We start from the raw sequence: 24,598 nt of genomic DNA, 5'->3' as shown, positions 1-24,598 counted from the left end.
TACCAGAAATGCAAGGGGGATAGATATATATTAAAAAGGGTAGGACTGAGAATGGAGCCCTGAGGGACACCTACATTCATGGCCGGAACTGGGGATGTGAAAGGGGGGAGCCAGATGTCCTGAGATCTATTTGCCAAGAAGGATGACATCCATTGTAAAGGCGGTCCCCCCCAGACCGATGTTAGCAAGTCTCCCCGGGAGCCTCTCATGTGGGACCATATCGAAGGCCGCTGACGTATCGAGCAGTATCAGAACAGTCTTGCCTCCCTGGTCCAGCTTACCCTTGAGAAATTAAGTCAATTCCAGCAGAGCGGACTCCATACTGTAGTTAGCCCTAAAACCGGATTGGGACTCATGAAGGAGCTTCCCGTCTTCAATGTGTTTTTGGAGGGCCTTGTTTACATGCTTCTCTAGTACTCTGGAGAGGGTCGGAAGAAGGGAGATTGGCCTGTAGTTGGCAGGGTCCGTCGGTTTGGCGTTAGCCTTTTTTATCAGTTGAAGAATCTTAGCATTCTTCCATAATTTCTGCATGTTGCCTGAGGAGAGAGAAGCATTAAAGAGCTGGTTTACTGTGGGGTTTATGGTGGGAGCTAATAGGTTCAAGATATTCCCTGGACATGGGTCAGTAGGAGAGCCAGACGTAATGCTTTGGAGAGGGGTCAGTGACTCTTCAAGCTGAAACTCAGCAAATTTCACCTCTTGGATCCTACATCTTTACTAGCTTTCCCTATTAGAACTAAGGTAGAGGGTCAGTTCTTCCTCTGAGATGTTAGTGAAGGCTTGTTGGATCATGGAGATCTTTTTGTGGAAGAATTCAACTATTTGCTTAGACCATTCTTCAGTGCATGGCCCTTCCTTTGTGCCGGCTCTCAGGGCAGTAAAGGATTTAACTTTGCTAAAGATTTCCTTACTCTTATTTTGGGCATTTTCTATCTTGGTTTGATAGAGGTTTTTCTTGGCTGCCTTCACAAGAATGTAATGAGCTTTTAAGGTGTCTTTATACACCTTCCTATTCTCAGGTAGATAGGATTTACGCCATTTCCGTTCAATTGTTCCACAATTTCTGTTGTGAGATCTAAGGGAATCGTTAAACCATGGAGGTGGTGGGGCTGACCTCTTTGAGGAGCAGCAAACAACCAGTACCACTGCATCAATGTTGGTTCGGAGCCATGAATCTATTGAGAGGGCGTCCGAGTCAGGGCAGCCAGACAGCTCTGGTGAGGAATGACCGAGGGCGTCTGCTAACATCGGGATGGATATTTTATGGAACGTCTTGTAATTAGAGACCCTCTGCCCTGTGTTAGCTCAAGGGGCTGTGGCAGAGTTGGGAATGACAAATTTTAATAGGAGGTGGTCAGCCCAGATAATGGGAAGAGGTAGGCTTACTGATATGTCAAAGTTGTGAACGATTTGGTCTAGGGTATGGCCCTTCTCATGGGTGGCCAAAGAAACAGATGGAAACATGTTGCAGGCCTGCAGCGCCTCCAACAAGGAAATTGTTTGAGGGTCTTCTCCATTGTCCATATGTATATTGAAATATCCCAGAATGAGGCAGTTGTTGTATTTTAAGGCCAGGGAGGTGGTGGCTATATTAAGCGTAGTAATAACATTTCCAGTAGCACTGGGAGATCTGTAAATCAGAAATCCAGCTATGCTATGATGGGGGGATAAGGCACAGCAGAAACCTAAGCAGTCTAGTTTTTTATTGTAAATTATGGCAACACCTCCCTCCTTCCCATTCGATCGGTCCCTCCTAAGAATGTTATAACCCGTAGGGATGGCCGAGGTAATAGTAGGGTTGGAGGCTTCAGACAGCCAGGTCTCAGTGAGAAATAAAAGATCAGACTGTTAGTCTAAAAGTAGGCCATAAATGTATGGTTCATGCTTTTGTATAGAGCGACAATTTAAAAGGGTGGCATTTAAGTCCTCTGTTTTCTTATTGTTTTTACACTTATTGTTGCGTGGGAGGATATTGGGTGCGAGTTTCCTGGGCTGGAGGAGAGTCCAGTTGCACTTATTGCATCGAAAGTCTACCTCCAACCTCGGATCAGCAGCTGTGCAGTGACATAATGGTAAGCAGTTTTTCCCTATTGCAATATAGTGGAAGAAACTCACCGGAGGGGAACTGGGCAGCATGGCCGGCGCCGAACGCCTCCGGGCGCAGACAGGCATACATTCGGCGCCAGCGGCGCGCCCGCTCTGCATGTCCACTTAGCGCATCCGTTTGCATCGGGAATATATAGGCTAATGCCTATGATGCAAACTGGATCGCCAACGCAGCTGAGGAAGCGGAAACTGCATAGGCATAAGTGAACAGCCCGATAGTAGCCCCAGCCCTCCGCACAATCGGCCTATCAGCTGTGGCGGACCAGGACTGGAGGACAAGCGAGATGCGAATCGAAGCAGCTAAGGAGGTGTAGGCAAGCAGAATCAAGTAAAGTGCAAGTGCGCATAGGTAGGAGAAATTATTAAAAAGCACAGAGTAATTCAGCCAGACATATACAATTTAAAAAGTAATAAAAACCTAGAAGCAGGGCAGGAAACACTAAATCCTACAGCTATCAGCTGCTCGCATCCGTTTGCATCGGGAATATATAGGCTGATGCCTATGATACAAACTGGATCGCTAGCACAGCTGAGGAAGCGGAAACTGCGTGGGAAACAGGGGCTCAAATTAGATCATAAATTCAAAGGTGTCCTGAACAGGGGCCCCCAAAATATGTTTGGCCCAGGGCCCCCCAAATCCTTAAGATGTCCCTGCACAACAGCATCATGAGGCAGGTTGCAAGTTGCGACCCATTGGGAATGGCCAGCCCTCACAGAGATGGGGGTCTGCAGACCACCATGTCTGTTACTGCTTTTTAAATAAAGCAGTTATTTTTTAAATGCAGCCCATTTTCCTAAAAGGAACATGGGATGCTTTTCAAAAATAAAAACGATAAGTGTTCTTTCCATTCTTTCAGATTGCCATTGGTATGTACCAATTGGTAAAACCAGGGGCAGACAGGACCGGACTAAAAAATTACAGGCCTATCTCCCAAGTTCCCTTCTTGGCGAAGGTCATGGAGAAACACGTCTTGAGGACCATTTCAGCATTCCTGAAGAATCACAAGCTTCTCCATGCCCACCAGGCAGGCTTCAGAGCCCATCATAGTACGGAGCTGGTTATGCTATCAGTTCTGTACAAACTCAGGCTTAAGGCCGACAACAAAGAATCGAGCGCCCTGATCTTAATAGACCTGTCAGAGGCGTTCGATACGGTCTGCCACCTAAAACTACTCACTCGGCTGGCGGACTTGGGCATTCAAGGGCAGGTCCACAAATGGCTAGAATCCTTTCTATCAGGAAGAACGCAGAGGATCCAATTGGCCGAGCAGGTATCGGAAAAGGGTAAAATCTCATGCGGGGTCCCTCAAGGCTCCGCACTATCCCCCCTCCTCTTTAATATACACCTACAGCCTCTGGTGGCTGCGCTAGCCAAAATGGACTGCCGAGTATTCAACTACGTGGATGACACCCAACTCATCCTAAGGATCGATAACTCGGCTTACACCCAACAGTCAGCCCTGAGCATACTTAGGTTCACAGTCAACTGGATGACTGCTAACTCCTTAAAAATCAATCCAGACAAGACGGAAGTCTTAGCAATTTCAACTAAAAACAACCCCTGGAGCGATCAGTTCTGGCCCCAGGAGCTAGGCGTCACCCCCAACCCAGCACCAGTGGTGAAAAGTCTGGGCATCAAGAGTGACTCGGAGCTTTCTATGACCAATCAAGTCAATTTGGTGGACGGAACTTGTATAGGTCTTCTTAGACAGCTGAGGAAACTGGTCCCTCTTCTTTCGGTCTCGCCAATGAAAACGATAGTAGCAGCAACTATTGTCTCAACTATGGTAATGCTCTTTATGTTGAGCTACCCCAGAAACTTACGAACAAACTGCAGATAGTGTTGAATGACGTAGCCAGGCTCATCTTCAGACTGCCCAGAAGAACTCATGCCACTCCCCTGCTGAGCGAATTGCACTGGCTACCCATTAAGCAAAGAGCGAAGTTTAAGGGGTTACCCACAAAGCTCTTTACGAACACGCCCCAGGGTACATAAAAGAACGCTTACTCAAATATGTGCCAGGGCGCGCGCTGCGCTCAGCGGAAGCCGGCCGGCTGACCTGCCCACGCTTAAACACCACAGCCAAAGGAGAGAGAGCTTTTTCGGTCCTTCTGCCACAACTTTAGAATCAGTTGCCCAGCGATCTACAGAAAGAACCCAGACTTCTCCCTTTCCGGAAACAACTAGAAACCTTCCTTTTCAGAGAAGCTTTAGACATGGCTTAAAGGCCCTCCAGTACCTGGTCCGCCTCTTTGATTATGTTTTCTCCCTCTTCCAGAGCGCTAAGAGACCTGATGGTGTATATGCGCTATACAAGAGTAAATTAACATAACATAACATACGTGGGACCACTGCCTGCTAAAAAAGAATGTTGGCACCCCTTCCCATTTGCGAATGGCTTATTACCAATTAGAAATTGGTGGTAAACTGCAAATGTTTTGGGACCGCATTCATGGTCGCAAACATTCCTACACACCAGTGCAACTCACTATTAGGAAGGTACGCCCTTGGCACTTCCCTTCCTAATAACGACGCGCAAATCCTATTTTGTGAGTCAGTAATAAGTTACCGACACGCAAAATAGAGTAGATACATGGCCCATTTGTGACCGGTAAAATGCATCATACATCTGGCCATTAAACTTGTGCCGTAAAGTTACTTTAACTCATACCATCGCCAGGCACTGCTTATGATCTTGCATGTTACATCACTCATGACATGTTCTGAAATGACTTTATTGATGGAAACACTGTGCATGGTGGGGGTCACAAGTTATAGTTAATTTTCATTATGGTTACAAACACCTTTCCATTGGAAATAGATTTTTTGGTTTGCTAGAAACTTTGGTGCTGTTTGACGAATCTTCATAAAGCTTTTTTTAAAGTCTAATCACCCTCAGCACTTTCCTGGAACGGTTTGGGATTATCTGAGCCGGGGCTTGTCACATGCCAATATCCTTAGGGACATTAGACACAGCTACAGCCAGAACAGCTGAACTGAATTACCCCAAATTAGGCAGAAAGCTAGATCTTGGTCCAGAAAGCATGTAAATCTGTTCAATAGTTTTTCTTAAATTTAAGTTTAAAATGTATGGCTCTTTCACATCATTGAGGAGCTGCAGAGCTGATAGATCTAAGGATAGGAGCTGATTGGCTGCCAGCGCTTCAACAAAGATGTGGCTGTAGCCAATTTAGGACTCAGCACCCCGTCCCATGTCCTAGATAAAGTAACAAAAAAAACTTTAAAAAAAAGATAGGTGGCATGACAAGGATATCCTGTCCCCCTTGGCCTGGTGGGAAGGGGTCCTGGGGGTCCCTTCCCTAGCGCCAAAACTTTTCTTTTAACGAGACGGCAGATCTGTGGAGGATGCATGTACTAGGGGTCTCATTAAAAAAACACTTTGCAACATTTTAAAATAAAAGTAGCACCCTGGTGAGGACATGGGCCTGGTGGGGCCAACGTTATATTGTGGTTTTTTTGGGGGGGCGCATGTGATCTCCTTCCTGAGCCTTCTGGTACCCCATCACTCAGGCCGATATGTTAATATAACCACAAAAAATAACTATAATCCGCACCCTCACCCCAGGCACTGATAATAACCTTACTCATGACATGTTCTGAGACATCACTGATAAATGTGTGTGTGTGTGAGTATGTGTGAGTGAAGTGGCAGTGAAAATAAATATGACCCAATAACAAATGTTATTTAGAGAAACTATACTAATTTTAGGGATAGAAAAGTCCCTCACATGATGGTGGACATGTACCCCTGCCCTGGGTGCCCCAGCTGCAACATTGTCTGGACTACTGGTTGGTTCTGATTCTTTTAGTCATGGGCAAATACGAAGCATGTACGTGCACAATGACAAAGGCCTATCTAACAGATTGCAGTCTTTTTGGACTGGGAGGGGTGCCCAAAGCGCTACCCTCAGAGTGGTGAAAGACTACTGACTTTGCCAGGAGTTAAGCAGCATAAGCGTGGTGGTGGCAGCATACTATGTAGTAATCAACAGAAATGAACATGACTTTTTACCTGTGTCATCGAAGTGAGGCCTACCAGATTGTTCATGTAAATTTCCGCTGCTTTGTGCTTCACTCACACTTGGCCCACATCCAGTTAGTGTGTACTGCTGTGCGGTGTGTCCTGTATGCGAGTGCTGGGTGTGTCTGTGCCTGTATATTGCACAACACATAGAAGACTCTAGCTACCGTTTTGGGAGACACAGGGCTGACTGGAGCAGCATGTGGAGGCAGAGCAGGTAGACATATTTGTCGATTATTGCATTTCTGTGAGCTTGGTAGGACACACAAACTTGAGGAATAAGAACCAGGCTCTTCAGTATTCTTCAGAGGATGCTCTTTGCTTCCGAGAGAGGTAACTGGAAAGGGACCTGATCACTTTCAGGAAATGGATGGGGCTGATGGGAGAATCATAAAGAGTAGGGCTCGGATCCCTGGGGTAACTATTTGGTGCACATATCATTGTGGCTGATATGCAGGTGTGAACCGATAGTCACTTCCATGGCCTGTGTTGTGGGCTATCTCTTTTATATCTATAAAGGGTTTGCCACTTTTCTGGCACAGCGTGAGTCGCACTGTGCTAATCCTAGGCTTTAAAACACTGCTAGAAAAACTGACATTTGAGGTGAGGGAACAGGTTTAGTGTGTCTGTGATGTTGTCTAGTGCTCCATATAAATTAGCTGCTCTCCACCTTAAAATTTGGAACTACCCAGGGCTCCCTACTTCCGTCCTGTGTGTGTTCATCAATGCCTGTTTTAGTCAGAACCATAACCCTGACTTCAACTTTATTTTTTTAATTGAAATATATATAGCCCCCATGGCTGTAGGCCAGGACTGAACCTTATCCCATCTGTGCATGGTCAAAGGCAGTGTGCTTTATGGTGTGCAAATTAAGTGTCATAATGAAACATGATATTCACTGAAAAAAAATCACATTTAAAAACTGAGTCTTAGTTCTGGCTCTAACATGCAAAACCACTAGTCTCTTTGTTGGTGCCCTCGACTGCCCTTGGACCTACCTCCAGACCTTGTCCCGCGCTAATCCTTGGCCAGCACAAGGGCCTCCTCACTCCCGCCGCCGCGTACCGGATTTCGCGGCCGCAGTGTGGTGTGAATGCGAGCCTGACTACAGCGCCCAGATTCCCCAGGCCAGACACAGCGTCATCAGCCCAGCGCCCAGAGGCGCATAAAATCGGCGTCACTCCCGGCGGAGCGGGTGTCTCTTTGTTGGTGCCCTCGACTGCCCTTGGACCTACCTCCAGACCTTGTCCCGCGCTAATCCTTGGCCAGCACAAGTGCCTCCTCACTCCCGCCGCCGCGTACCGGATTTCGCGGCCGCAGTGTGGTGTGAATGCGAGCCTGACTACAGCGCCCAGATTCCCCAGGCCAGACACAGCGTCATCAGCCCAGCGCCCGGAGGCGCATAAAATCGGCGTCACTCCCCGCGTCGCGGGACCGCGCCGGGCTAAGCCCGGGCAAAGGGCGGGCCCTCTGAGGCCCTCCGAGACCGGACTGGACCCGTCCCCCTGGGCAAATTGTGATCCGAAAGAAAACAACGTATAGTAAGTTGTTACTACACCCCATTGCTACGACAATTATCTGTCAAAGTTAATAACATGTCTACGATTGTGCTGAGTCCGACAATAACGGTGGCTGATAGAGTGGGGACTTTATTGAATGGCACTCTGGATAATTATTTCACTAGAACACCATCCGGAGGCTCAACAGAACTTTCACTCGCAGAGCGCCGAGCTGAGCGTAGACGCTCTATAGAAAATATTAAGAATAGGGCACTGTCTGAGCCTAACCCTGCTGCCATTCTTAATAATGAGCTAGTCCCAGACCTTGCTGAAGATACTTTACTCACAGATGGTGTACCTCTATTGCTGAGAGACTGCGCAGTGCCCTGCACTTGTTCTACTGGAATAGACATCTCTAACTCACCACATGATTTATTTTGCACTCCCAGCACATCAGGAGTTTTGATTGCTGTGACACCCACTCCCCCTAAGACAACACGACAAAGGTATAAGAAACCGGTACAAACTACAAAGTACGGTCCACCACCTACCAAGAAGAGACGCAATAGGATGGAACCTACTAAGCAGAAGTTGAGTTCCACTGACTTTGGGAAGAAGGCCATCCCCCCTAGTACTAACGTTATAACAGCTGCAGTCCTTATGGATGGGACTGGAACGGACACTGTTCCTATACCAGTGCTAACTTCTGCACATATAGAGGGGGAACATAGTACTAAACACAGCTTCGAGGATAACGGGTCTAATACAAAACATACCAGTAATCTTTTGGACAGTATCGAGATGATTATGAGATCCTATACTCTAGCAATAGTGGAAAGATTGAAAAAAATAGAGAACCGACTAGGGAAATTAGAAGTAGACCTGGGTAGGAAGAAAAGTCCTACACGACAAAAAGCTAATTTAGAGATTAAACAGGTCTCACCTATCGAAATTGGGGCAGTTCTAAATACAGTTTCAAATAATCCTATATTAGACGCCCCGTCCTCTAGCAGTCACCCTTCGAGTGGGACAGTTCTTGCCCCCTAAACCTGCTCATAACAATGTCACTACCAATCAGACAAACGCTCTCGTGAGCATCGCATCAGTTAAAACTAACTGTTATCCAACAATCTCTGATAATAAATCTACCAGAGATCTGGGTAATTGTTTGAATGGATCAAAGAGACATGAGGAGGGAGGCCTCAGGCAGACCCGGGGGGAACAGTTCAGGAGACCACTACCGGATCTTCCGCCAGAGGCCGTACCATATGTTGTGATGCTCACGGGGGTACCAGAGCTCCCAGTAAACAAGAGAGAGGGTTTTTCCCAACTAAAGAACAAAATAACACACTGGCTGACATTACACAGGCCAATTGCCAGTAATAAAAATGGCAAAAAAATTCATGTACGCCGTCTTCAGTGGTTGGGTGGAAGACCTAAAGACATTGGGGGGGACGTGGTTGTGGTCAATTTTAGGGATCACAACGCAGTACGCTACATCCTGAATTGGCCTCAGGTAAATTTTGACAGTAGCATTATTCCTCGCCCTCTGACCTACTTCTACCCAAGATCTGTAGTATTTCCATCCCAACCTGCCCATGGCTACTCTTTTCCTACTACCAATTTCCCCAGTACGATGAACAACAGGAATTCTGCCTATGTGCATCATGCAGCTTCAATTGCAGAAACATCTGGGTGGAATATAGTACCTACCAGGCCAAATATCACTGAACATAGGAGCTCGGACTATCCAGTGCTATTCACTCCACTGGAGGTGTCTAATAGGTTTGACATCTTTAGTGGTCTGGATGCCTGTGATTGAAGTCTACAGTTACTGGGGGAGGAGATAGTGGGCGCACACTTTTTAAATGCAGGAGGTTTGGTTGAGGCTTTGGAAGGGAATGTATCCACTGTTTCAAATATATCTGATGGAGTTCCTGATTTCACTAGTGTCACTATAAATGTGCCAAATAACTCTGACCACTGTACACAAACAGACAACCAAGGTAGCCGTGTCAGTGATACAACAATCCATGGTCTAATCAATTACGAAGCTGTCCCCGGAGTCACAGTTTATCTTACACCTAGTAACTGTATTGGGAAGGCTAATGATACTGAATGTCTGGTGGAGGTCAGTGGATCAGAGACAGAGGGAGTGATGGTTAATAGCAGTATAGGATTTACTATAATTGTTCACAATCCTTTAAGCAGTAATGTGGAGAGCCAGTTTCTGGTTTCGTGGAATGTGGCAGGTCTTAAAAATAAGTTGGCCTCCAGGGACTGGGCTACTTTTATTGATAAATATATGATTGTCAATATGCAAGAAACTTGGGCATTAGAACCCCAACATAGATCAGGGTATCTTCACTTTGCAATAGCTGCAACCAAAACAAATAGAGGGAGACCTAAGGGGGGACTGACCACTTGGGTAAAACAGGATGATGGTTTTACAACTACACAATTAGAAATCAATTCTAGGGACATTCTGGCGGTCAAGTTAAAATCTCCCTCATTTGGTGAACTCATCATTTTTAATGTGTATGCCAGGGGAAAGCCGGGAGGGAAACCATCAGAAGTTGTGGTAGCACTGGGACACTATGTTAGTATTTGGAGGGGAGGTGCCAACATATTAATTTGCGGACATTTCAACTGCTCCTATGAGCTGGACCATATGGATCTAGAGCTCACGGAGGCAGAGGATATCTGTTGGCAAATCCCCCCCTCAGTCTACCCCCTATTAAACGGTGGACCCAGGCAGCCCTACAACTTAAGACCTTCAGTTTAGAATATGGGCTGAGAGCAGTGAACGGCAGGACACGAGGGGATGAGCAGGGTAATCCAACTTTTAATAATGGATTGAGCACCAGCAGAATTGACTATATTCTGGTCAATCTTGAATTTTGGACCTCAATACGTGATATGACTGTAATTCATTGTATTGAAAGTGACCATAACCCTCTCAGTCTTGAGCTGCAGCTGCACAAAGGGTTGGGGTTAATACCAGATGATATGATAGATGATATCACCATGACAAATGACACTCGGCGAGTTAGATGGGCCGAGTGTCTGGGTAAACCCGAAACCATTAGTGAAATGAATGACTTGGTAAAAGAAGCAACAATTGAAATGCAGGGGCAGCTGGATTATGAGGATTGCTGCAGCAGGGTAGTCCATATTCACTCAACCCTTTTTTTTAAACTAAGTAAATATTTTAGTATTCCGAGGAAGAGGATCCCTTGTAAAGGGAAAAGAAAACAGGAATCATGGTATGATAAAAACTGCAGGATTGCATACAAATCCTTAGTTGATGCAGTGCGATCCACTGATAGGGAGGATATACGGGCGGCAAGGAATCATTACAAATGGACACAAAATGCCGCGAAAAAAGTGTGGGACACTAAATACTGGGAGGAGTTATTGGCAGCCAGTAAGTCCAGAGACTCGACGGACTTCTGGCATCTTGTGAGGTGGGGCATGGGGAACCAAAAACCAATCCCGGCTAATCATGTCCCGCCAGAACACTGGGTCAAGCACTTTAAGTCCCAGTTTGCTAACACAAATATTGTCCCACCACCTGCCCCAGCCTCTCTCAGCCGTCCTTTATCAGTAAACACGCTAGTGTTCACTAAGAAAGATGTTGAATGTGCCCTCAATCTAATTCCTAAAGGCAGGGCCCCGGGCTTAGATAAAATTCCCGCAGATTTGTTTCTGCATAGCAGATCAGTCTGGGTCCCTTACATTGAATTACTGGCGAACACTATTGCCAAAGGCACTATGGTGCCGGACATATGGCGGGGAGCAGAAATCATACCAATTTTTAAGAAGGGTGACCGAGCTGACCCGGGAAACTACAGGCCAATCAGCCTAATAGCCTGTATCCAGAAGGTTGTGGCCAGAATGGTACTTCTCAGGGTCCAGAATTGGATCGTGGATTCGGGAGTCATGTCTACTTTACAGGCTGGCTTCCGACCCCTGACTAGCACGGTAGATCAAGTTTTTAGATTTTCCACAATATATTGGAAATGGGTGGTTCTGGGGGGTGGCACACTATATGCAGCCTTTGTTGATTTAAAGGCTGCATTTGACCTAGTCCCAAGAGATAGGCTGTGGAGAGCGCTCCACAAACAGGGTATCCCACCTGAACTACTTGCGGTTTTGATTAAATTACATGAAAATAATTACGCGCAGGTCAGCTGGGGTAACCAGAGCCAGGTGACCGCCAGTTTTCCAACGGAAAGGGGTGTGCGGCAAGGGTGTGTGCTGGCACCCACATTATTCACACTATACATAAACAGAGTTATAGATTATTATAGGGATTCTACTACTGACTCACCCAAACAGAACGGCACCCCCGTCCCCCTGTTAATGTTTGCCGATGACACCCTCCTATTATCAAAGACTTAGGAAGGGTTACAGAAGGCAATAGACTGCTTTGAAAAATTTTGCAATGACTATGGCCTCTCTGTTAATGTCTCCAAAACTACATTTATGAAAATGCATAGGCATAGGAACATTAGGGGTAGAGTCTTTATGAATGGGGAATCATTAGAGCAGACTGATAGCTTCAGCTACCTGGGTATTACATTGGGCTCTAGGTTACAGTGGAAGCCGCATGTGGCCCATTTAATCTCTAAGCATGCACAATTATCTGGTGCCCTTTTAAGAGAATTCAAGTTGTCAGCCACTAAACCTATAGCCCCAGTATTAAAAATCTATGACTCAAGTGTAAGATCTTCCATGTTATATGGTGCGGAATTGTGGGGGTCGTCTGATATAGTAGGTTTACAAAATGTACACAACAAATTTCTCCGTTGTATAACAGGGCTCCCACATTCTACACCACTCGTACCTCTGCGCATGGATTTGGGATGTCAGAGTCTAGAAAATATTTGTAGATTCAGACCAGTTGCCTACTGGAGAAGACTGTGGGTAACCCCAGAACTGAATCACTATGCGCTAGCACTTCTGGAGACGCGTGATATGGATTCTGGGGGTAAAATTCTTTGGTTTAGAAAGGTTAAAATTCTCCTTAAGTCCCTAGGAATGGGGGATCTTTGGGATAATCCTCAGGGGACGATATTTCCTACCAAACAACAGTTAAAAGAGGCCTACTGGTCATTCATTTCCCAGCAGGAGTTTCAGTCACACATTGCTCCAACGTATACTAAGGCTTTTTTGGAGCTGAAACATACTACTGGGTATGAGACGTATTGGGATCTGATAACAATGCCTCAAGATAGGAAATTATTCCATCAGTTCAGGGTAGGTACTCTCCCACTGAACACGGTCACCTGTAAATGGTCATCTAGTAAAAATGACCAAATGTGCCCTTTTTGCATAACATACCCGGAAACTATAGCACATGTTTTGTTTATTTTCCCAGAATATAAGGCCCCCGTCACAGATGGATAAGAGCAGTTTGTATGCAAAAGGGTATCAGGACGGGGATTACTGCACTGAGAATATTTCAAACCGACTGTTCTGAAACAATTGTGATAGCTTTAGCAACATTTTTTAAATGGATGTGGATAATAAGAGTTGGGAAACTGAAAGCCCTCCAGTCGCCCTAAAGTAAACCTAGTACAACTGTGGTATCTTTTTAAAGTTTTAATGTGCTTTTATGGAAGACAGTTATTTATTTTCTTATTTGGTCGAGTAGGAATACCACTTATGTAGCAAACTTAAATCCTGCTGTTTTTTAGTTTCAATGTCATGATTTCTGTGTATAACTCTAATGTGTAGCTTAAACAGGATATACCTGATGATGAATTGTTTTTTTGTTTTTTTCTTCTTTCTTTGTATTGATGATGAAATGTGTTTTTAATTTGTCTTTTATGACAACAAGTCGAAATAAAGACTGTTTGATTGATTGAAAAAACCACTAAAATTCATAATTTACATTATGCACTGCACATAGGGCATGCTATAATTAGAGGTTGACGTAACTCACGTAATTCTTTGTAGCATAATCTTATGAAATTACCTAAGAATTCCACATGATTAAGCTTGAATTACGAAAGAAGAGTTATTCTGCATGTAGTGCTATTTGTTAGTGCAAAATTCCCCCTTGCGCCAATAATGGAGATGAGGATGCATTTTGCACTAAGAAATAGCACTAAGTGCTACAGAACATGAATAGCCAGGGCTAGCTGCTGCTTATGCTCGCTAAATGTGCTCTTGGAGTAGGAGTTTCCCCCAACTTACTACTGCCCTTTAGTACTATTTTCTTAGTGCAAAATGCATCCTCACGACCAAAATGGACACCAGGATGTATTTTGCACTAAAAAACAGTGCTAAATGTAGCAGAACATGAATAACGAGCAGGGACAGCTGTAGCTGCTCACTAAATGTGCTCTCGCTGCAGGATTTCTTTGCTCCCAAATTACTCTTAATTATACAAGCAAGAATAATTATATGTTTATCACAATTCTGCAGCAAAAAATAATGTAGAATTGCCAAAATTCTTCTGATCAAAATTCTGTCCAGGTCTAGCTATAACTCACAATGTACTCCATGTTGACAATGCACAATAAAACACAAACCACCCTTTGAAAATATCACAGTAAAAAACACACGGACTTCTAAGAGCAAAACATGGTGATTGTTGTGTTTGTGTGTGTGTAGGCCATTCCAACAGGGCCACCAGACATCTTTGCTGAATTACAATTTCTGGTGTGGGTCTGATGCTGACCTTGCATGGGTCATAGCTTTTGAAAGTATTTTTTATGCATTACAACTACCAATTTAATGGTGATTGTAGGTATGGCTTGAATGATGCACTCTTTAAGTTATAACACATCCAAAAAGTATGCTGGCTCAGAAAATGGTTTTCAATTGTTGGCAATGCTAATGTAAACATCTGCAATATGTTATGGTGTGACCGGAAACATGACGGGTAGCTCATCCAACTATTGCCTGAAACGGTCACACCCAAAGAAGCCAATGGCTGAAAAAGGTTCACCCAAAATCCTTTTCTTCACATTATGGGGCAGATTTATCATTGAGTTGCACTACTCGTGTGCCACGCAATAGGGTGCAATGGCGACACAAATACTAAGCAAAATTTATCAAGCCACGCAAGGCCATCTTGCACAAATAGCTGCTTAGTGTTACTCTGCCCCAGAGAGGCATTCCATTGGTGGAGCACGGGTGTTCCCACAATCCACCCATGGATTTTGGTGAATTCCCAGAATTCCCATTACTGGTAGACATCCTCAGGGGTGAGGCGTAACAAGGAGACATATCTTTATTCTTCTCCTTTTTCCTCTTACTATGTGTACTACATTCCTCAGCACACCTAGAAAGAGAAACATTCCTCAGAGGATTGTTTTTGTGCAGGCAGGTGTCCCTCACTGCACAAAAACAATCCTGTCTGTAACACAGGCAAACTTGCACCACAGCACAAATATGTCTGCATTGGCGATAGACAGCACATTGTGCGCCAACACAAGTAACGGACAGGAATGTGCCATATCATGTTAAATACAGTGCATTCCTACTCTTTCCCTTTCACCCAGTGCAGCAAGGTGGCTTGCTGCGCTGTGTAAAATAATAATAAATCTGCCCCTAAGTGTAGTTTGTGTGCCTTTCATGTAACGGGTGAAACAGGAGGGAGATACCTTGATAGTTTAATGTACTCTCTATGAGTATGCGCAATCTGAAGGGCATTGCTTGCAATACTCCAAATAACGGGATTATTTGACTGTAACCAGTTCTAATCAGAGAAAGCTATATGTAATATGTTGTGCACTGGTTCCAAAACGAATGTAATCAATAAGTGAGTTAATACATCAACTGTCATCTGCAAGTTACAAAATCTGATTCCAGTCAGAAAACTGTAGATGAACTTATTTGGAGATTTTTTGTAAGCCACTGGTCCCATCTCCCAATACCATAGTGTAAAAGTGCAGTGTATTAATACTCTTTCCCTCAGATATTTGAGTAAGTGGTGAGCTACATCCAGCAGTGGGCTGACAGTGCAAGCCTTATATAGCAGCACAGTACCTGGGGCAAGAGGGGAGTAACATTCTGATAGGAAGGGTTGCTGTAGGAAAGTAGGATCTGTTTAAGTGCGCAATCCATCGAGCGCACAGGTAACGGGGTATGAGCATTCCCCGAATGACATTGCAGTGCCTCTATGCTGGGAACCACAACTCCCATGAGGCCTTGCGCGTCATGCACGACGTCGCGAGACAAGGCTCATAGGAGGAAGCGGAACTAAAGCCAGTTTCGGAAATTCTTCGTCCCCGCCAGTCGTGATTGCTGCTGTTCCTGGTTCCCGTAAGAAGAGGTCTGGTAAGGGTGCTCTGCACCACCTCTCGCTTCTCTTGATCCCCATCCTCTGTTGGTGAGCGTTCTGCTCGTGCGGAAGCTGGCTCAGTTACCCTGGGGTTTTCGGCCGGCATTGTCGGCCGGCGGTGTTTGCTTTCCTTGCTCCCCATCCTCTGTTGGTGAGCGTTTTGCTCGTGCGGAGGCTGGATTAGCTACCCTGGGGTTTTCCGGCCTGCATTGTCGGCCGGCGGTGTTTCCGTTCTCCGTGGGTGCGCGATCTGCTTGTGCGGAGTATGGTTGTTGAGTCCTTGTTAACTCTTTTCGCCATGCAAACCCTGCCGGGTTATGGCTGTCTTGATGGCTAATTCTCTGGGTAAGTGAAACAAAGTAAACGAAAGTTGAATCCAAAAGTCAATTAAATTTATTGAACCATTTGTTCAAAGTAATGTAATAGAATTCTTTTCATTCTTATTCAAAATCATTAATCCAACTGCCCAATGCATTTCGGGCTGTTTTAGCCCTTCTTCAGGGGCGGCGCTCTAAAAAGGACAAGGTCAGGAGTCAGTTTCAGTATTCAAAAAGTGAAATTAGAGAGTTGCAAAGTAAGTTGATTAGAGCGAAGTGCTGAGAAGAGTAGAAGGTAAAAACACCGGTAAAGTGCCCTGTTGTGAGGGGGTATATCGTAGGAACGTGAACAAGGCGTTCGCGGTGAATTACGGTGAAAAGGACGTTCGTAGTAAATTGTGAAGATTCAGAAACGGGTTAGTGAGTGACCTCGTGAAACGTTGACACGTAACTCAGACGGTAGAATTGTCAACCTCTAAGCGGTGATAATCGGTTCAACTCCTTATAAAATCATACCGAAACAGAAAACTAAACGTGTGTTAAAATCTACGTGCATTAATGGGTAGGATAACAATGGTGCGTACGGCGGGTAAAAGAGGAAAAAACTATGGTAATTTGAAAGGTGAATAATTAACTTACGGTCGGTGGTGTCGGTTAACGAATTCTCAAGTAGCGAGGAAAGCCGCGTCTGTACGCTCTGGTGAGTGTAATGGATGGTAGTCATGTGATAGTGCAACACGTGAGTATTTAAAGACGTGAATTAGTTGAGAACTACAAGGGAGAAAGACTCATAGTTTGAATGGTGAAGTGAAGCCGGCAAGCTAGGTACAAGTGGGTTGGTGAAAATAACGGAAATTGACAGCATAATAATAATACGCAATCGAATGGTAGCAAAGAAAAGTTATCAAATATCACTGGCACATTAATATGATGAACATAGAATCATAGACATTCATAAACGTGACCATGATGCACAAACGAAATGTGATATAAAAAAAGAGCGACTTGGCTAGTATCCAAACTGAAACACATTCTGCATTCCGCCAGACGGTCTGGGTTTCCCAGAGCTCTGCCGAGATGCCGCCATTGGGAGTTGGGGTTCCACAGGGATCTGTGTTGAGCCCCACGTTGTTTAACATCTTTATGTCCCCTTTGGCGGCCTTGGTGGAAGCATATGGGGCCCAGATCATCTCTTACGCCGACGACACGCAACTCCTCTTCACATGCGGGAAAGACCAGGAGTTTGATGGAGGGAGAATTCGGGACTGTCTTACATTGGTCTTTGACTGGTTCCAACGGAACAGTCTAAGGGCCAACTCGAGCAAGTCCGAGGTTCTGTTTTTTGGTTGCGGTGTCGATCCGGAGTGGCAGCATTGGTGGCCGTCCGACATGAGCCCTCCTGCAGAGTCTTCCTTGGTGGCTAAAAACCTGGGTGTCAAGCTGGACAACCAGCTATCGCTGCGAACACACATTCTGGGTCTGGCTGGCACCTGTTATGGAATTTTGAAAATGCTCCGTAAATTCCTGCCCCTGCTGTCTGAGGAACACAGGCGTATTACTGTGCAGGCTCTCGTCGGTTCGAGGCTTGATTATGCTAATGCCCTCTTCCTTGGCCTCCCTGATTACCTAGTTCAGCGCCTACAGGTGGTACAGAACTCTGCCGCCCGGGCTATCTTTGGCCTGCGTAGACGAGCCCGAGCTTCCGGGCTGCTTCAGGCGCTACATTGGCTGCCTGTCCGGAAGCGGATCCAGTTTAAATCCCTGACTCTGATGCACAAAGCCCTGTTTGGATCAGGGGCTGGATACCTGCGGCGGAGACTAGCCTTCTATCGACCAGTCCGCTCCTTGCGCTCGGAATCCCTTTACAAAGCGGTGGTCCCTCGGGTGAGGAAGGCCCGCACGGGAGGGCGCTCTTTCAGCTGCAAAGCCCCACAGCTGTGGAACTCGCTTCCTCTTTCGCTGCGCAGCACTGTCAATTTGTTCCAGTTCAGGAAGAGCCTGAAGACCTGGCTTTTTAATCTTTAGGCTGTTCTTATTGCTTCAGTTTCAGTTCTTTTTCTCATTCTTTTGCTGTGTTGTGTTATTTTTATTCTGAGATGCAGGTGGAAAGCGCCGGGACACTCTTTTCGAGTAGCCGTGCGCTATAAAAGAACGCTGTAACATAACATAACATAACATAACATTGGTAATCATAAGAAAAGTTCAACCATAAAAATGCCACTAAACCACCATTCAGACCCATTGTTTCTACTGTTAACTCGTTACATGAACCTGTTGGAAAATATTTGGATAAGCAACTACAAGCATCTGTTCAGTCTATGACAACATATATAAAGGACACTACTGATTTCCTCAACATTTTAGAATCTGCTTGTGACTTGATAACTACTGATACCATCCTCTGCACCATTGATGTAAAATCACCTTACACTTCAATACCGCATGACAAAGGCATCGAGGCAATTGAATCATTTCTAACAAACACAGATAAATCAGATAACCTTAAAGCGTTCCTCATGGAACTCATCTACTTCACTCTTTACCATAGTTATTTCGAATGGTTAGGATCTTTCTACATCCAATGCTCTGGTACTTCCATGGGCAATTGTGCAGCTCCAACATATGCCAATCTCTTCATGCACTGTTTTGAACTAGATAACCTACTATCTAAACAAGATTGGACTGAACACCTTGTCCTTTACAAAAGGTATATTGATGACATTTTCATTTAATGGAATGGCACAGCTAAACTTCTTGAATCCCTAATTGGTTCTCTCAATACAGTCGATCAACACATTCAATTTACTCATTTTATAAACAACGAGTCTATAACATTTCTGGATACTCGCATTACCATCAACCAAGGACACCTCACCACACAGGTATACACAAAACCAACTGATCGCAATAATCTTCTTCATTTCCACATCTTCCACCAACCATCACTCAAGAACCATCTGCCTTACTCTCAACTGTTGAGACTAAAAAGGATTTCAAGCACCAATGAGCTATATGAGTCTAGTAAGTCTACTTGCATCTCTAAGTTCGAACAACGCAAGTATCCTACCAAAGTTCTTGACAACGCCATTCTTAAGACAGAAAAATCCCCTAGACAGATGCTACTTCGACCTAGACCGCCTTAAGTATCAGATCAGAGAATGACATTTGTTTCTAAATTTTCTACTCAAAGTTTTAACATCAAAAAAATCATTCTGAGATACTGGCCGATGTTAAGCACTGAAGCGGATTTCAACAACATCTTTGAAATACTCCCAAGATTCGCGTATCAAAGATCACGTAACCTGAAACAAATGTTATCCAAAGCTGACGTACCTACTACAAGTATCTTCAAAGGAACCTTACCCTGCCTCAATTGTGGCAACTGTAACTCGATCATCAAGGGTACTATTATCCAACATCCCTCACTAGGTTACCCTATTAAACTCAAAGTCACAGCCACATGTAACAGCCAAAATCTCATCTACTTATTGAAATGCCCATGTGGTCTTGTCTATGTGGGCAAGACAGAGAGAAAGATCCGTATAAGGATTAACGAACACAAAAGCAATATACGAACTCAACAAGCAAAATCTCCAATTGCTACTCATTTCCATCACCATCAACACAACATTTGCCAATTGCAATTTCTTGTTCTCGAACAGATCCCACATCTAAGGGGACGAGATAACAACAAATATCTGTTACAGAGGGAAATCTTCTGGATACATAAGTTAAATTCCACATATCCCAAAGGTTTAAATGAACGCTACGACCTTGTCATGGGCACTCAGATCCAGATTCACGCCAGGGTCTCAGGTTAACTAGGGATGTTGTAACATCAGATTGTGTACTTACATGTAATTTATTTTGGCTAGGAAGAACCATGTATAGCTATCTGACTTATGTAACCATGTATAAGTTGTCTGACTTACGTTTATAAAATATGATGATAGCACAAGCATCGGTGGTGAAGTCACATGAGTGAATTCCTGAAATACACGTTACAACTGTATACACGTGTAAGCAGCCTGAGAAACATGGCAGATCGTAAATGTCAACACGTGTACAATAATTGCAAAGAGCATTCGTCTAGAGACTGGGTACACGTTTTCACGTGTAAACGCTTACACGTGCAAGTAAGCATCCGTTGGCAACGTGAGCTGTCAAAGTATTTAAACCACTCCCAACTCCACACACGCGCTTGGTCTCGTCTTTCTGAGACTCGCGCTTACCTGCGTCGATTCCTGGCATCCCCGGACCTCGGCTGCTAACATCCTTCACTGCTCGGCGCTTCAAGCAGTTCTCAATCCTCGGCGTTCGTGGCATTCCCCGAACCGCGCTGGCAACAGGATCACTCTGCAGACCAGCTCTCCCAGATTCACGCAGCTCGTCGAGGCTTTCATCCGCTCCTGAATTTCCGGTGACATCACAGCCCTGAAAGAAAGAAACAAGCACAGATAAGTGTAACAAGCACAGCTGTCACTCGGTGAGTTTTAATGACTTTGTTTACTTACCTGGAACAGATTAAAATCAACCGGAACAATAGAACAACTTGGATATTTCATTCTGGAGAAGTTATCCAGGAGGACACATTGTTTGACATTTTAAAAGGCTTATTGAACTAGGAAAAGCCTATTGAGACTCATAATTACGTAAAGGCTTCTTGAACTGGTAAAAGCCTGTCGAGACCCATAATTACTTGTGGACATTATTATCATAAGTGCTGGCATGTGCAAAGGTAACTAATCAAGGAAGTTGTAGGTGTTAATAACATATAGTAAGAAGTGTAAACACGTGCTGGAATCTCATGATTGTGTTTTCTCTTGCAGATATCTAGACATATATACCAAGACCATATTTGTTCACATGCTACACTCCACTTTACTTAAGAGGGTTTAAAAGAGAGTTCCTAAGCAAGGTACATGCATTATTGTTATTGTTGGTACACTTGTGCTTTCAAGTGCATTTTAATAAGGTGTGCTCATAACTTTTGTATTGTATATGTTTTAGATACTGGTTATCAACAAGTCTCTTAGCTGCAGTCCCAGAATTTGGAAGCACCGGAGCCTTGGTGCAGCAGTCCCAGAATTTAGAAGTACCGGAGCCTAGGAGAACTCTCTCTCTCTCTTTTTCCTTCCAATTCCCCTTTCCCTCCGAAGACTTCGTGGAGGACAGAGGTTAACCCTAATTCTGTTTCCGGGAAGTGTTCGGGTGGATTGGGGCTTGCTCGTCGTCATAAAAGAGCGAGAGATACAGGTAAGCGTCTTCTTGACAGAAGACCAAGCCACACACACAAAAGCTCTTCTCTGGCGACGAGCAAATATGGAGTTCCATGGGGAGGATTCACAACTTGCACAACTTACTGAGATAATCAGAGGGTTGCAAGACGAAATGCAACAAGTTAAACAGGAGAATCAGTTATTGAGAGAAGAAGTTGCTAAACATCGAGCAGGGTTTACCAAAGTTGTCTGGTACACGTCCTGTTGTGGCCCCTCCCAAATTTGTTCCACCAAATCCACCTCTTAGTACACAACAAACAGGACATAATTTACAGGTCACCGTGGTTTCTCCTACTCCTGTCCCTTTGGCTAATCCAGAAGGTTTTAATGGGGATAATTCTCGCTTTGCGGCACTTATGAGTCAATGTCAGCTTCACTTCCTTTGTAAACCGCAGGTTTTTAATACTGATTCTGCAAAAACAGCTTTTGTGATTTCTTATTTAGGAGGGGTAGCAGCCAACTGGGCTATTCCATTAATAGAAAACAATGACCCCCTGTTACAGAATTTTAACACTTTTAAGGAAACCATGACACGTTTGTTTGCACGACATGTTTTTCTACAATCTAGTGATAACGAGCTTTTAAACCTCCGTCAGGGAACCAAAGACCTTCTTACATATGTAACCACATTTAATAGACTCCTTGCAGAAACTCGTTGGCCTGAAGAAAAACGCACCTCCTTGTTTTATAGAGGTTTAAGAGACGACCTAAAAGATTCCTTAGCACATATTGTAGACTTACCTGAAGATTACACAGAGTTTGTAGACCTGGTCGTTAAGCTGGATCATAGATTAAGTGAGAGGAAAGGGGAAAGAAGCAAGCCTGATTTCCGATCACTTATGTTCAAGGTAGAAAAGAAAGAACCAAAGAATAGTGAACCTGAACCCATGCAAATCGGAGGTCTTAGAGGTCCTTTGTCTCAGGAAGAGAAAGATAGGAGACGAAAGGAAAAATTATGCCTTTATTGTGGTAAAGCAGGACACTTTGCCAGAGAATGCACAGCTAAACCACAAACTAAGAAAAACATCGCTGTAGCTCAATCAGCAAACCCCGAATCGGAAAACTAGTCATCTCGGAGACAATTGAGATCGCCTCTCCGAGAAAAAAGAGTAACCAGATCTCAAAACACGTAAACAACACAGTTAGAACTACTCCAAGACACATGATGTTGCTAATGACAATTATAGTTACTGTGCAGCAACGACATATTTTACCTGTTCTTCTTGACTCCGGAGCAACCGGAAACTTTTTTGACATCCAGTTAGCACAAAGATTAGGAGTCTCACAATTACCTAAGGCCGAACCAGAACCGGTACGAGCCGTTGATGGGTCTGCTTTATCTTCAGGGATGATTCGGTTTCATACCGCTCCCTTGATAATAGTTGGTGAAAATGGACACACAGAACAAATAATGTTCGATTTAATTGACACACCAACTTTTGGGATAATTTTAGGAATTCCTTGGCTTGAAAAGCATAACCCGAATATCGATTGGGTCCATAGAACTGTGAGATTGGATTCCGCCTTTTGTCGGAATAACTGTTATCAAGAGGCTCAAGATCCTATCTATCCACTGCATTGCGCTAGTACCAATGCTGACCTTGATTTAATTCCACATGACTATAAAGATTTTCTGGACGTATTTGATCCCGTCCAAGCTTCAAAACTTCCACCTCACAGAACGTACGACTGTAGGATAGATTTAATACCCGGAGCACCTTTACCCTGCAGTCGTATTTATGCTCTAACTGAACCAGAAAATCAGTATTTGCGACAGTATCTTGACGAGCTCCTTGAAAAAGGGTTTATCCGACATTCCACTTCACCTGTATCCTCGCCACTTTTTTTTGTGGCGAAGAAATCCGGAGATTTGAGGGCTTGTATTGATTATCGTACAATTAACAAAGCCACCATTAAGAACAGATATCCCCTTCCTTTGATTCCTGTCCTTTTAGAACAGGTGAAGGGTTCAACTATTTATACCAAGTTGGACCTTCGTGGCGCTTATCATTTAATACGCGTCAAAGAAGGCGATGAATGGAAAACGGCTTTCCGTACCAAATTTGGTCTTTTTGAATATACTGTTATGCCGTTTGGGCTATGTAACGCCCCAGCGGCATTTCAGTATTTCATAAATGAAGTTCTTCATGATCTCCTCGATGTTTGTGTAATAGTTTACATCGACGATATCTTGATCTTTTCCAAAACTCCTGAGGAACATATTAAACATGTCAGAACCGTTTTACAAAGACTAAAAGATAATTCTCTCTATGCTAAACCTGAGAAATGTGTTTTCCATGCCCGCTCTGTGGAATTCTTAGGTTATGTTCTTTCACCTGAAGGCATCACTATGGATCCCAAAAAAGTGGATGCCATATTAAAATGGCCTGTTCCTAATTCAGTTAGACATTCAAAGAGTACTTGGATTTGCCAATTTCTACCGCCTTTTTATTGCAAACTTTGCTAGAATTGTGGCCCCTATTACTCAATTATTAAAAAAGGGACAAACGTTTCATTGGACTGAGAATGCTAATTTAGCATTTCAGACTTTGAAAAAGGCTTTTACCTCAGCTCCAGTGTTAATCCACTCCAATCCAGATCAACCATTCTTTATTGAGGCAGATGCCTCTCAAACTGCAGTGGGAGGAGTCTTAATGCATAAAGACCCCAAGACCGGTCATCTTCACCCTTTGGCATTTTATTCTCGAAAACTCTTACCAGCTGAACAAAATTATACTATTGCAGAAAGGGAGTTGTTGGCTATTAAAAATGTTTTTTTCAGAGTGGAGGCATCATTTATTAGGGGCAAAACACACCATAATAATTTATTCTGATCACAAAAATTTGCAATTCTTTACCTCAGTAAAAGCACTGACTCCAAGGCAGATGAGGTGGCTTCGCTTTTTTAGTGAATTTGATTTCCTTATCACTTATCGGCCTGGTCACAAACAGGTGTTATCGGATACCTTATCTAGGATAAGTGAAAAAGAGTCCACAAAACTAGAGGATAAGATCCAAACAGTCATACCAACTGAACGTATAGTAGCTGTAATTC

The 24,598-nt window shown here is 44.2% G+C and overlaps 1 protein-coding gene across 1 annotated transcript in view; it reads right to left on the bottom strand.

The window, feature by feature from the left end:
- Positions 1-24,598, bottom strand: part of LOC146861630 (uncharacterized) — a 337,542-nt gene that overhangs the window by 274,848 nt on the left and 38,096 nt on the right. The window contains exon 3 of the mRNA XM_085646461.1: positions 20,497-20,698. Coding sequence (XP_085502587.1) covers positions 20,497-20,698 — 202 coding nt within the window. The remainder of the gene's footprint in view (positions 1-20,496; positions 20,699-24,598) is intronic.

The sequence above is a fragment of the Triturus cristatus genome, chromosome 3_1 (assembly GCF_964204655.1).
Source record: "Triturus cristatus chromosome 3_1, aTriCri1.1, whole genome shotgun sequence".
NCBI classification, from domain to species: Eukaryota; Metazoa; Chordata; class Amphibia; order Caudata; family Salamandridae; genus Triturus; species Triturus cristatus.
This window is presented reverse-complemented; position numbering and strand designations above follow the sequence as displayed.